The 12,790-nt window shown below is 44.4% G+C and overlaps 2 protein-coding genes across 23 annotated transcripts in view; one reads left to right on the forward strand and one right to left on the reverse strand.

Annotated features, from left to right (window-relative positions):
* BAALC (BAALC binder of MAP3K1 and KLF4) overlaps positions 1–12,790 on the forward strand; it is a 97,875-nt gene that overhangs the window by 45,489 nt on the left and 39,596 nt on the right. The gene's annotated exons all lie outside the window — the stretch shown is intronic.
* Positions 1–12,790, reverse strand: part of LOC134761961 (uncharacterized) — a 159,082-nt gene that overhangs the window by 39,751 nt on the left and 106,541 nt on the right. For 12 of the 21 annotated variants that reach the window (XR_010141255.1, XR_010141275.1, XR_010141271.1 and 9 more), the window contains one exon: positions 9,348–9,493. The exons of 5 other annotated variants lie outside the window; for them this stretch is intronic. Coding sequence is in view for 6 of the 16 variants with exons in the window: in XM_063726744.1 (XP_063582814.1) it covers positions 9,348–9,493 (146 nt within the window). In the remaining 10 variants the exon portion in view is untranslated. Of the gene's footprint in view, positions 1–1,643; positions 5,790–6,868; positions 8,442–9,347; positions 9,494–12,790 lie in introns of those variants that run through there. 4 more of the 21 variants (XR_010141256.1, XR_010141274.1, XR_010141272.1 and 1 more) reach the window with 2 other exon arrangements.

The raw sequence follows: 12,790 nt of genomic DNA on the forward strand, positions 1-12,790 counted from the left end.
ATGATTACATTGGGCCCACCAGGATATTTCAGGATAATCTATTTTAAGACCAGCTGATTATCAACCTTAATTCCACTTACAACCTGAATTCCCTTTTGCTGTGGAACCTCATGTATTCATAGGTTCTGGCGCTTAGGAGTGGACATCTTTGGGACCGAGGGTTATTCTGCCTTCATACCATGTCACCAGAGTTGTGCTAATACACAGAGAGCTGCAGGGGATGAGATCTGCCATTCATTGAGCACCTTCTGTGTGGCAGACAGTGTTAGGTACTTTATAAATGATTTCACTGCATCCCCCAACATTCAATCCCTAATTTACAAGTGAGACAATGCTGGCTCTGAGAGGCTTAGTGACTTGCCCAGAGTCACATAGCTGGTGACGACAGAACTCAGTCCATCTGTCCTCCAGTCTATGCTGCCTTGTGTTACCCTTTGCTCCCTCCCAGATAGTTCCAGAGGCTTCAGCATGTGCATGAGCACATGTGAGTGTATATGGGAGGGAGGACAAAAACATAGTAAAAAGTCATCTGAACTTGAAGCTAAAGAAGTTCAACTTAAAATAGATAAGCGTGGCAACCAGATGTGGTGACTCACCCAGGGCAGAACTGGTGACTGTTCAGCTGCTAACAACCAAGATGCAGGCTCAGGAGAACCATGTGGACTAAACCGCAGAGAGCTGTCATTTATTCTGTTGATTTATGACTTGCCTGAGTCTGATCAGTGTGGGAACTGGGTAATAAGAATGTCTCAGCGTTTATCCAGCCCTCTGTAAAGGAGAGATCTACGTCCTTGGTCACGGTGGCATGATGGGCAGTGGAGTGGTGTTCTTGTCCCCGGCTTCACCACTCCCTCGTCTCCGAAGAATAGCCTCAACGCCTAATTCTCTGTGCACTGATTCTGTACGTACCAGGCAGCTTTCTGCATGATTTGGTATCTTTATAGCTGATTGCTTCTACTGCAAAAGCGTAATTTGAAGCCTCAGCCAGGCCCTGGTTGCTGCAAGATGATTACTTGACTCAATCTAGATGGTCTCTGCTCATTCCTGTCTTTAACCATTCCGAACTCTCCCGACTCCCATCACAGCCCCACCCTCTCCAGGGAGCACCACACTTTCTACTCATGCAAAGAAATGGGCCCATAAAATTCTTCAAATTTTCTCCTCCTACTTTTCTATTTTTTTCATCTGTGTTTTTATCTTCTTTTGGATTGTTCCTCATTTCTTATGTTTTTCCCTATAATAGTTTGGAGTCTTTGCATTCTCTTTCTATTCTAATGGTTATCCTAAAGTTTATACACACATAATTTATCAAAGTATAAAGATATCAACATCATTCCCTATTCCTATGTCAATTTAATTTCTTGCTATAACAAAGACATCAGTGCTTCAGAGTAACATACGGGGCTCTGCCCCATGCCTCAAAATTAAATGACTCCCCAGAGACTGAGACCAATGACACCTCACTGAGTGATCTGGGGAGACTGGAGGGATTGGGATTGTAAACTGGATTCTCTGTGATACTATGTTTCTTTCCTCCCCCAAATGGCACCATTTTTCATTTGAGAAAGGATTATCATCTAGCACTGGGGATGAACATAACCAAATCATTAATGAAATAGTCACAAGTGTACAAAGGACTTTGAACTTGAAATATAAGTCACTGTGGCCATGGGCCTTGTAGGGACCTTGGGTTACTTGTTCATCTCCTTAACTGCTTAGTACATTGCCTAGGGAGCAAAAGCCCAGTCTTCATCTCTTGTTCATATGAAACCTTATTTGTCTTCTCTGCTTGTTCTGGCATCTTGGGTTAGTTTTCATTGTAGCTGCCACTGCCCATTTCCACACCTAAGCACAATGTGAGTGTTGAGCAGATCTGAAGAATGGGATGCCCAGCCTCTTCAGGGCTAGGGACCCAGCCTCATTCATCTGTGAGTCTCCCTCAGGGCCCATCTGGTAACAGCATCCAAGGAACGCTCATCCCCTTACTGGATGTCCAGGAGTTGCTTCCCTTTATGGGGGGCTCCCCAGCATGTAGTAAGGCACCTGCTAAGTGTCAGGTCTGCTCTAGCCACTTTCTTTATGCTACCTTCACAATCATCCTGCGAGGAGGCAACTATGGTCTCTGCTTTACTAGATAAGGAAATAGAGACTTGCAGAAGGAACTTGCCTAAGATCACATAACAAGTAGGTAGTGGTGAAGGGACTGAACCCCAGTGCTGTTTGACGGCAAAGCCAATTCTTATGACACTATAGCCCCTCAGCGTTAGACATAAAAGGGCCAATAAAAATGCAGTGAATAAATGGATCTGGTTACTTTTGAAATTCCAAAGGGCCCTGCTTCTTCCACCAAGCTCCATGCATGCCCTAATAGAGACGATTTTTTGTCTGTCTCAAGGCCTCTTCATTCAAGCTAATCTTCCTGCTACCCCAGGGACTCTTGATTAAATTTGCCCAGGAAACCCCTTCCTGCTTTCTCTCAGTATGAGCCTCCCAATCCACACACTGCAACATCCATGCCCCAGAAATAGAGAACGCACTGAGTTTAAACAGTGCTTTCTGGAGTTTCTTATCCTGTGGCTATAAGTAAATGAACTTGTGACTGAGCAGATGATAATGGATAATCTTGAGCCGAGCTATTTGATATGGTTCAAGGTTATGCAATTTTCCAAGTTTAATCCAAACGTCCTCAAGTCCCACTTGTCTTTGGATATAAATGGGCTCACATGGAAAGCAGTGAGCTCAGAGAGCTATTTCACTGTTTCATGCCACTACTTGTTCTCTCAGGACCTTAGCCCTTTTGCAAAGTCTCCCAAAGTATTTCAGCTGGCCCTTACAGGTAATATTGGCCACGTGCTGTTCTGCTACCATTGGGGGTCCTATTTTTGCTTTTACTTCTTTCATTTTCTGCTTTAGAAAGTGCCCCCTCCCTCGATGTTCTTCCTCCCATCCCATACACACACCCCAGGCACTGTCATATCTTCCAGGCACATTTATTTTTGTGGCTGGGCATGACTGCCACTTCTAGTGGGCACTGAAGTCCCCTCTTTATTATTGCCACAGCCACCAATGCTTGAGAGCAGTGGTTCTCAACTGGTGGCTTCGCAATGTCTAGAGACATTTTGGGTTGTTATAATACAAGATGGGAGTGGGGATGCTATTGGCATCCAGTCGGGTAGAGACCAGGAGTGCTGCTAAACATCCTGTAATACTCAGGACGGTTCCTTACAATAAAAAAATTACCCATCCCAAATGTCAATATTGCTGAGACTGAGAAACCCTGCTCCAGAGCGAGGGTGTGCAGAACAAACAGAGTTGTATTGTAAAGCAGGAGAGGAGACTCTCATCCCTTTTTGTGTTAAGCTATAAGCTTAGAGGGGCCCCCAAGTAGTGTTGCTTGTACTCTATGTCTTAGTTAATATTTTGGCAAACAGCTTTCTGTTTTTTGCTTATGGCTCCTCATCTCTTTGGGGTCAGGTTATGGACAGGACACATGCTCCTCCCCTCTGACCTCTGGGGCTTGGCTTATCTTCACACTGGGTAAGGCTCACTGGGCCTGGGTCCTTCTTCCCTTAGAGGGAGTTATTTTGGTGAGACCCCTTAATCCCTAATGCAGATATGCTTCTGGCACCCACTAGTTGGTCCTGACACATCTGGACCCCAGTGTAGATCCCAGCTTCCATGCAAACAAGATAGAGAATCTTTTGTGACTTGGTGTCCAAGGAGTGCTGAACTTAGGTGAGTGCTAATAAAGATTAGAGCTTGAAGTTTACACTGTGTGTCAGTTAGGACTCTTTCGGTGGCAAGTAATAAATTAACAAACAAACATCCAAAAAAAAAACAAAGTAAAACTCGAAGCAAAGAATCAGGTCTATATTGGTTCAGGTAATAGGAAGGCCTAGGATAGGGCTGGCTTGGAGTAAGGCTGGGTTCAAGTCACCTGATGTCATGGACCTAGCATCTCCCTCTCTCAAACCCCTTCTTCTGTTGGCTTCATTCTCAAAAAGGCCCTCCCTTTGCCATGGCCAGACCACTGCCACAGCCCCACCTCACAGCTCCCAGATTCAAGTCCAATGGATAGAGCCATTTTTCTAGTAGCTCCTGCAGAAGCCCTAAGATTTACTAACTCGGGCCGTGCGATGTCCCTGAACCACATGGTCTACAAGGATGCTGAGTGTGACTGGCTTTGCCTTTGGTCATGGGATCTGACCCCACACTGTCTGAAAGTGGGGATGGGGTTACTGGGAAAAGGATAAGGGATGTTGAGGGACAGGCGGCTGCACATGGCTTAGAAGTTCAGGCTCTGTATAACAGGCGGTGGTATTAGGTCAGGAAGGGAATCATTAACGAAGAATGTATCCTTTTAAAATAATAAGAAAGGGTTGATAATTTTGTGTTTTAGGAGGTCAGAATGCAGGGTGTGTGGAGCAGAGGGGCTCAGAAATATAGAGATTTCTAAAGGAATTCTGCAAGATAAAATACACCTGCATGTTCCTCTACTTACAGTTTTCATAGCCCAGTAATCAGGCACACGTTCCCCTTCCTCAACCTTTCAGTATCTTGAAGTTATAAACTGTTTGATCTTTGCTCGATAACATGCCAAGATGTATTCAACAGTGAGAAATGAGTACGTATATTTTTTAATCTTTATTCATGTTACAGATTTTCTCTAATTGCTTGTAAAATCTCACATCTTTATTTTAATCGATGACTTTCTAAAACAATGTCTCATTATTTTCTTTGAAACATTAAAAGTGGAGATTGGAGTACCTTTTAGTTCCATTAGACTTCAAAGTGCATTTTTTGACATGTGCAATACTATTTTTAAATATAACTATTAAATAAAAATTCATTTTTAGGGAAACAAGGATAGTAGTGAGGCTTAAATAAAATAAAGCAACTAATTCAGTGCCTGGCAGGTAGTGTGCTCCCCATGAACAGAAACTCCTTTCTGTTTGTCTAGGAACATTTACAAATTCTCATGAAGAAAAAAGAAATAGAATACATCTACTAAAACTTGTAGACATGGAGATGTTCATGTTTGTTAAGAGGTTATGACCTAAGATATAGCTTCACCTTAAATCTTTGGTTTTAAAATATGTAATTTAATAATTATAATTTAATAGTGTAACATGAATTAGAGATCAAATTGTGCAAGAATTTTCAAACATTATTGTATTTTTCATGCTGTATATGGATAAAAACATAGCGTAAATATGATCAAAAACTGAAATACTAAAGCTCCCTTGAGATCTTTCTTCTTCCAGGATTAGCAGAGACAGCTGAGCAAGTGAGAGATTTTTTTGTTCCCGAGGGAATAGACAGCCCAGCTGGGGGAGAAAACTTGGACGCTTGGAATAAGCAAGGGATCACTTAGAGTTAAGCTGTGTGACACTACAGTCATCAGCAAGCAAGGCACTGATCAGAGGTCGCCCCCTCACCAGACTGGAAAGGTGAAGGAGGGAAAACGAGCATTCCAGGTGGGGGATCATGTGGAGCAATAACACCTAGGTGGGCATGAGCCTGGCCTTTCTGAGGAGCCTAGGGACACCCACCAGAACCAAGCTTGATGATTACCATAAGCCCACAGGATGGAGCTCTTGCAAGCCAGACAGAGCTGTTTGGACCAGATGCAGTGGGGCAATACGGTGTGAGGGAGAAAGACATGCTGAGGGAAGATCCGTCTTCCTGTTGTGATTAGGATGTGCTGGACAATGGGGAGGAGACTGGAGTCAAGGAGGCCAGCTGGAGGTTACTGCAGTAATCTAGAGGTGAGATGAGGTGAACTGGACCTTTCCAGTGGAAGCATAAATAGAGAACAAAAGGTGATTTGAGGAGATACGCAGGGATTAGTGTCAGACGTGATTACAGGGAATGAAGGAGAAGGGAAGGGAAATGATAGGTCACCAGTTTTTAAGGCCAGAGGTTAGAAAATTGGTGGCATGTCTGACAGAAATGGCAGAGTCAGGAAGGAGAACTGGCTTGAAGGTAACACGGTAAATGCAGTTTGGACGTATTGAGTCTAAAGTGACTCAAGAAACCTCCATGTGAGGAAGTTAGACTTTCAGCTGGTCCTGCAGGGCTGTCAACATCACTTCCTGAATCTCTCCCTCACATCTCTCTTAAATATCTCTTGAATTCATCCTGTTCAACTCCGCCCCCATCCCATTGTTTGAGTTGAGGCTCTCATCACCTCTTGCCTCCAATTACTACCACGGTAATAGGTCTAGCCAATTTTCCTTCCTCCAGTCTCACCCCCTTTCATCCATTCTCCTCCATGTCTTTGAACTTTTCTCTCATGTTTTCATTAAGCCTATATTTCTGTTTTCTTGACTATTCAGCAATTATCTAGGGATATTATAAAGTGTTGCAATGGAATATGAATGAAACTTTCTTTGCTTTTCTTTGAAAAAAGCAAGTAAAGGATTTAGATTACTTTCCAATAATTTATGAGGGTTGAACATTATTTCCTTTAATCTAATGGCACTCCAGGACTAGACCACAAGGATGACATGATTTATAAGGACTTCATTGATTTCCATTTTCAACTCCTGCCCTAGATCTGAGTGCCTGCAGGGTGAAGATGGCAGTTTATGCCTCTGTGAGTCCCCAGAGCCTGGTGAAATGGCTGGCATGTATAGAGAGTCAGCAAATCCCAGTTGAGATGAACTAATGGGAGCAGAGAGTTGGGTATCAGATGTGAGTTAAATTAGTTGGAAACAGGCTGGGCGCAGTGGCTCACACCTGTAATCCTAGCACTTTGGGAAGCTGAGGCGGGTGGATTGCCTGAGCTCAGCAGTTTGAGACCATATTGGATAACATGGTGAAACCCCATCTCTACTAATAAAATACAAGAAACTAGCTGGGCATGGTGGCACACGCCTGTAGTCTCAGCTACCTGGGAGGCTGAGGCAGAAGAATCGCTTGAACCTGGGAGGCAGAGGTTGCAGTGAGCTGAGATTGCACCACTGTACCCCAGCCTGGGTGACAAGAGTGAGACTGTCTAAAAAAAAAAAGTTGAAAACAGATGTGGTTTCTGAGAGAGGAATATCTTAGAACATAGAGTGGGGAACCACTTCTTAGGGTGACCACCTTCTCAGTGACGCATGAGCTACATGTGCTGATTTCTAGGACAGAAACTGCCAAGCCCTGGGTCAGTAGTGTAGAGTCTTGATAAGCTAGTCCCAGTTCTTCCCTAAGTCTCTGCATGACCTTGAGTTCATGAGGTTTTCTACAGGGATTCTTGTATATCCCTGCAGGGTGATCCAGATGTTTTGAATGGGAAACAAAGAAATGGAAACAAAGAAATATCAGTTTTGCTGTTGTTTTACACTGAAGAAAACCTACCGTACACGATTTCAATTTTTCTGTCTTCACACGCCCTGGTTCTAGTGTGCCAAACCAAGCAGAACTTCTGGTTCAAAATGGAATCCATGCATTTAGAGTGGGGTCAGATCACACAAGCAGGTTATGGACTTTACGGATGATGATGTTCAAACTGTTGCATCAGAAAAGCCAGCCCCCTCCATAAATATCAAGAACACGAATCTGATTTAAGGCAAAGCCAACTGCATCTACTCCCAGAACTTTGCAGGCACTTGTCAAAAGGGGGAGCTCAAATTAGATTTCTCACGAGAAAGAGTAAGCTTAAACTTGTTTTCCAAGCTACCCAGGGAAAGCTGCAGAGACAGGAATGGGGGCTTAAGAGTCAATTCCGCATTTCAGAAATACAAAATCAAATTAGCCCACTTGGAGTTTTTGTTTTATACTTTCAGTAGAAAACCCGCAGCATCAGTGTCTTATGTGACTGCCACAACAGAGTTTGAGTGTCACCAACTACTTTATTATTATTATTATTATTATTATTATTATTATTTGAGATGGAGTTTCACTCTTGTTGCCCAGGCTGGAGTGCAATGGTGCAATCTCAGCTCACCACAACCTCCGCCTCCCGGGTTCAAGCGATTCTCCTGTCTCAGCCTCCCGAGTAGCTAGGATTACAGGCATGTGCCACCACGCCCGGCTAATTTTTGTATTTTTAGTAGAGACGGGGTTTCATCATATTGGTCAGGCTGATCTCCAACTCCCGACCTCAGGTGACCCACCCGCCTCAGCCTCCCAAAGTGCTGGGATTACAGGCGTGAGCCACCGTGCCCGGCCAACTACTTAATTATTGATAGTGAGCTATGTAGTGAGTAGGTTGTCAAACATAATCCTGTTCATCCTGACTGTGTCCTTTCTAAATTGTTACTGAAATTCTTCTCATTTAGATTGTGGCTATAGATACAGGATTATCCTTATTAATTCACCATTGTTTTGCTTTGCCCCCTTTCTTTCTAAATAGTCACTTATCAGGTGAGTTTTTTGGCAAAAGCCATCATTCTGAAGTGGCACAAGTCTCAGTTACAGCCTTCTGAGAGAGATTTCCAATTCGGTGAGTCCAGCTGGGAAGATAATACATTTAGATGACCAAGGGAAACTCTAAAAGGAGGCAGCACCCCCAAGGCAATGCTCCCTTGGCCGGACTCCCTACCTCCAGGCTTGAGCCCTTCTAATGGATCCTCCACACAGTTCCTGGGCTGCCGTTGCCATGGGACAGCATCCACTCCTTAGCAAGATACATATGGCCATGCATGACTTGGCCTGTGCTTCTCTGTGGCCCATTCTGTGCTTTGCCACCAGCAATACCTCTTAGACTTCTCTCTTACCAGCATCCCAGATATCACCACCGGGGGCAAGGACTGAGCCTCTCTCTCTCCCCTCTGTACCCCCAGCCCTAGAGCAGAGCCTAGCACATCAGAGAGGTGCAGTGAGTATTTGGTGTAGAACTCCACGATCTGCAACCCTGTGGTCTGTTTTTCTATGGCTCTGTCCACTTCCATTCAGCATAACCAAGTTTCAGTAGCTAGCCAAGCCCCCAATTATCTGTCCTTCTAAAGAAGGTGAGGCATAGAAAGAGCTTGTGAACATTATGCTTTATGCCTTACCCCTGTCACAGGCGTCACTTATCAGGCCTCTGATATGCATGCAGTAAACAGACCCTGATAGAGCAGCAATCTGCTCTGTAAATCTGGGTCTCCTGCTTCAGCTCAACCTCTGATCTCCTGGTTGGCCTCCTGGGGCCCCTTAGTATCTGGATTTTAGTTCCTTTAGGAGTCGCTACATCCTGGCCAACTTGGCAAAGTTGGTCTTTGGTGACATTCCCTTGTCTCTGCCTCTTTTCTCCATTTTCTTTCACCCATTCAGTGCCCTCTCTTGCTCTCAAGAAAGGATCTGAAATCAGCCTTTTGCCATTGTTGCGCCTGGGAGTGGGGAACTGTGAAATTAGCCCTGACTGTGTGTCAGCTCACCTACTCTTTCTTCTTTGATGGGAGCAAATAGATGGGAGCAAGACGTCTTTGGAGTCACACAGATCTGGGTGTTGAGTCCTGGATCCATCACTGGTTGGTTGTCTTTTAGCAAGTTAGTTGGCCTCTCTGAGCCACTGTTTCCTAGTCTGTAAAATGAGAATAACAATGCTCACTTGCAGGAGTAAATATGGCACATGGTCAATATTATTATTTAGCCTCTTCTGAAAGGTCATACAAGGGACAGAGCTGGGATTTGAGCCCAGGTCTGCCTGACTCCAAAAGCAGTGCCCACATCATGATAGCACATTCTTCCCTGGTACACAGTGAACCAGCCACCAAAGACGCTTGTTGGGTGAACATGAATTTAAGTCATCAATGCAGAGATGCTTAAGGCCCCAAGAGGTTCAGTTTCAAAATGGAGTCAAATTCAGAGATATGCCAATGAAGAAAGAAAAAGCAACTCAAATCCTGCTTTGTCTCTCAAGAAAAAATATCAAAAAGGAAGTTGTTTTCTTTTGATGCAAAGAAAACCTCTTTGAAATCCTCTTAATCTCAGACTTTCTTATGAAGCAGGGAGAGATTTTCCCCAAATCTTCTTTCCCTGATACCACTCTTCTGCTTCTCCATCCCTTTTCCACCTAAAGCCTATTAAATAAATCAACTTAATGTTTCTCTTTTCTTTGACTTGCTTTCCACTGGCTAATTACCGGGATTCCTTAACCCTGAGGCAAGCCATCAGATCATTCTAGCAAACAAGAATCTTTTGCCTTTAAGGATTAGAGGAAGTAGAGAGACGTTGCAAATACACACAATATAATGTAGTCTTTTCTTTAATTCCTGTCACAGAATGATGTGAATTTATCATTTTCTCTCTCCTTCTTCAACCTAGAAGCAAACTATGAGGTCATTGTATCAAATAAGAATCCTGTGCCTTGAAAAGATTGGGAGAGCTGAGTACAAGTTACCATATTCCCTCTCCTGGAGGTAACTAAAATTTAAAGTTTAGTGAGAATCATAGTATAATAAAAGACCAGATTCTCAGCTGTCAGCGCATTCATGTTGTTATAACAAAATATCTGAGATTGGGTCATTTATAAATTAAACACAAATTTGTTTCTCACAGTTCTAGAGGCTGGAAGGTCCAAGACCAAGGGGCCAGCAGGTTCAGTGTTTGGGGAAGACCCATTCCTCATAGACAGTGCCATCTAGGTGCACTCACATGGCAGAAGAGACAAAGGGCAAAAAGGGCATAAATGCTGTATCCTCACCTGGTGGAAGAGCAAAAAATGGCCTAAGCTAGTTCCCTTCAGCCCATTTATACAGCAGTGATTCATAAGACTCTGCCCTTATGACTTAATCGCTTTCCCAAATGCCCTACCTTTTAATACCACCACAGCTGGGGAGTAAGTTTCAATATGAATTTTGGAGGGGACACAAACATTCAAATCATACCACCTGGGCAAGGAATTTTAAGCATCTGTGAAAAGGAGGTGCATTTTGGAGGCTGGAGACCCTTCCTGTTCTGCACAAAGTTGGCCCTGTAGACCTTCTAGTCCCAGAATCAAAAAGTTTGGGGGTCAGGCCCTCAGCACCTTACTGGAGTCCCATCATCAAATCTCCCCTTCCCAGCAGTAATGTAGCCATCTGTGGCAAGAGGGAAGGAAAGCCCTATATGACTCTGGTCTACATGAACACTCACCAGCCCCTGTGCAGCATCCCCAGCCCCATCACCAAGCTCTTCCTGTAAGCTGAGTTCAGCGTGATCTTTACCAAGCTGAGGTTGGAGAACTGCTTTTGCTACAGGGCTTTGATGTCCATGAGGAAAAGGTATTTCTCCTTCCTGCAGCACAAACCCCCAAATGGTAAATGCAATCGCTTATAACTTCAGGAGAAATCTGGAGAAGGCTCAACATACTGTCCTCAAGTTTTCACTCAGCCCTGAACCCTGGAAAGACACCAGCTTTCATTGGGAGTCCCTGGGAACTATAGCAACCCCTTCCGAGGAGGGTGGGACGAGTGGTGGCACCCTATGACAAGTCTCTGTCAGGGCTGACTTCACTGTTTATGCGAGCTGTTCCTTTCACTCCCTGATATCTCCATAGGAATTAGAACAGCAAGCATGGTTCATGTTTGTACTTGCTTTCTTTGGAATTTCAGCTGTTTAGTACATCAAGGGAAAAAACACTTTAACACATAGAGATCCATATGGCAGCTTCTTCCTGCAGTGATGATACCTGCTCTGGCAACCGGCTCAACAGTTCAAGACTCTTTCAACAAATATTGTTTGAGCAACCCAGGTATGGTTCTTGTCTTCATGGAGCTCCCAGACCAATGGGGCAAGCAGACATGGAACAAATGATACCAACAGTGATGAATGCTCCAAAGAGAAGTACACTACTGCAGGAGTGCAGGGGAGTTCAACCTGGTTTTGAGGAGGAGTCTGGGAAGGTGCCCCTTCCCCAAAAATTCATGTTTAAGTCAAGATGGAGAATTAGGCCAATTGGGAGAGCCTTCAGAGTAGAAGGAACAGTGTTATAAAGACTGTGAGGTGCCTTCAATGTCCCATAAGGCTGGAGCATAGAGGACAGAGAGAAGCGCATAAACCCATCAGGCCAGAAGAAGCAGGAGAGCTCACAAAGAGCCTTGCAGGGCACAAAGGGATCGGTGTGTCTATCCGTTAGGTCATTAAGAAGTCGATGAAGAGGTAGGCCATGATCACATTTGTAGTTTTTGTTTTTGTTGTTATTGTTATTGTTTTTTGAGACAGGGTCTCATTCTGTTGCCCAGGCTGGAGTGCAGTGGTGCAATCTCAGCTCACTGCAACCTCCACCTCCCAGGTTCAAGTGATCCTCCCACCTCCCAAATAGCTGGGACTACAGGCATAAACCACCATGCCTGGCTAATTTTTTAATTTTTTGTAGAAAAGAGTTTTTGCCATGTTGCCCACACTGGTCTTGAACTCCTGGACTCAAACAATCCTCCTATCTTGACCTCCCAAATTGTTGGGATTACAGGTGTGAGACACCACACCTGGCCAGATTTTTAGCTCTAAAAGAATGCACTGGCTACCCATTGTAGAATGAAGTCCACAGGCTGCCATCCCTTCTCATCTTAGTTTGGCAGCCTCTCTCAGCCCCCTTAATTGGATCACCAAAGGTCTGCAGCACCCTGGCTTGGTGAGCCTCCCTGGAATTATTTCCCACCTCAGAGAAATCCTCCCTGGAGCAGAGATTGACCAACACCAGCTGGCTGACATGGGAGCTGTTGAGTGCAGAAAATGAGCCTCGTGGTGGCTTCTGAGTATTAGGGAATCAGTGTCTAATCTTTAATGGGTGACCCAGAGGGTTGAGCTCCTGGCAGGAGAACATTTCATGGGTCTGGGGAAAAGAAAATGTACCAAGGTAGTTTAATTAAATACACTCATTTTCTCACTGGCTGCACTT

Source organism: Pongo abelii, chromosome 7 (assembly GCF_028885655.2).
Source record: "Pongo abelii isolate AG06213 chromosome 7, NHGRI_mPonAbe1-v2.0_pri, whole genome shotgun sequence".
Taxonomy (NCBI): Eukaryota; Metazoa; Chordata; class Mammalia; order Primates; family Hominidae; genus Pongo; species Pongo abelii.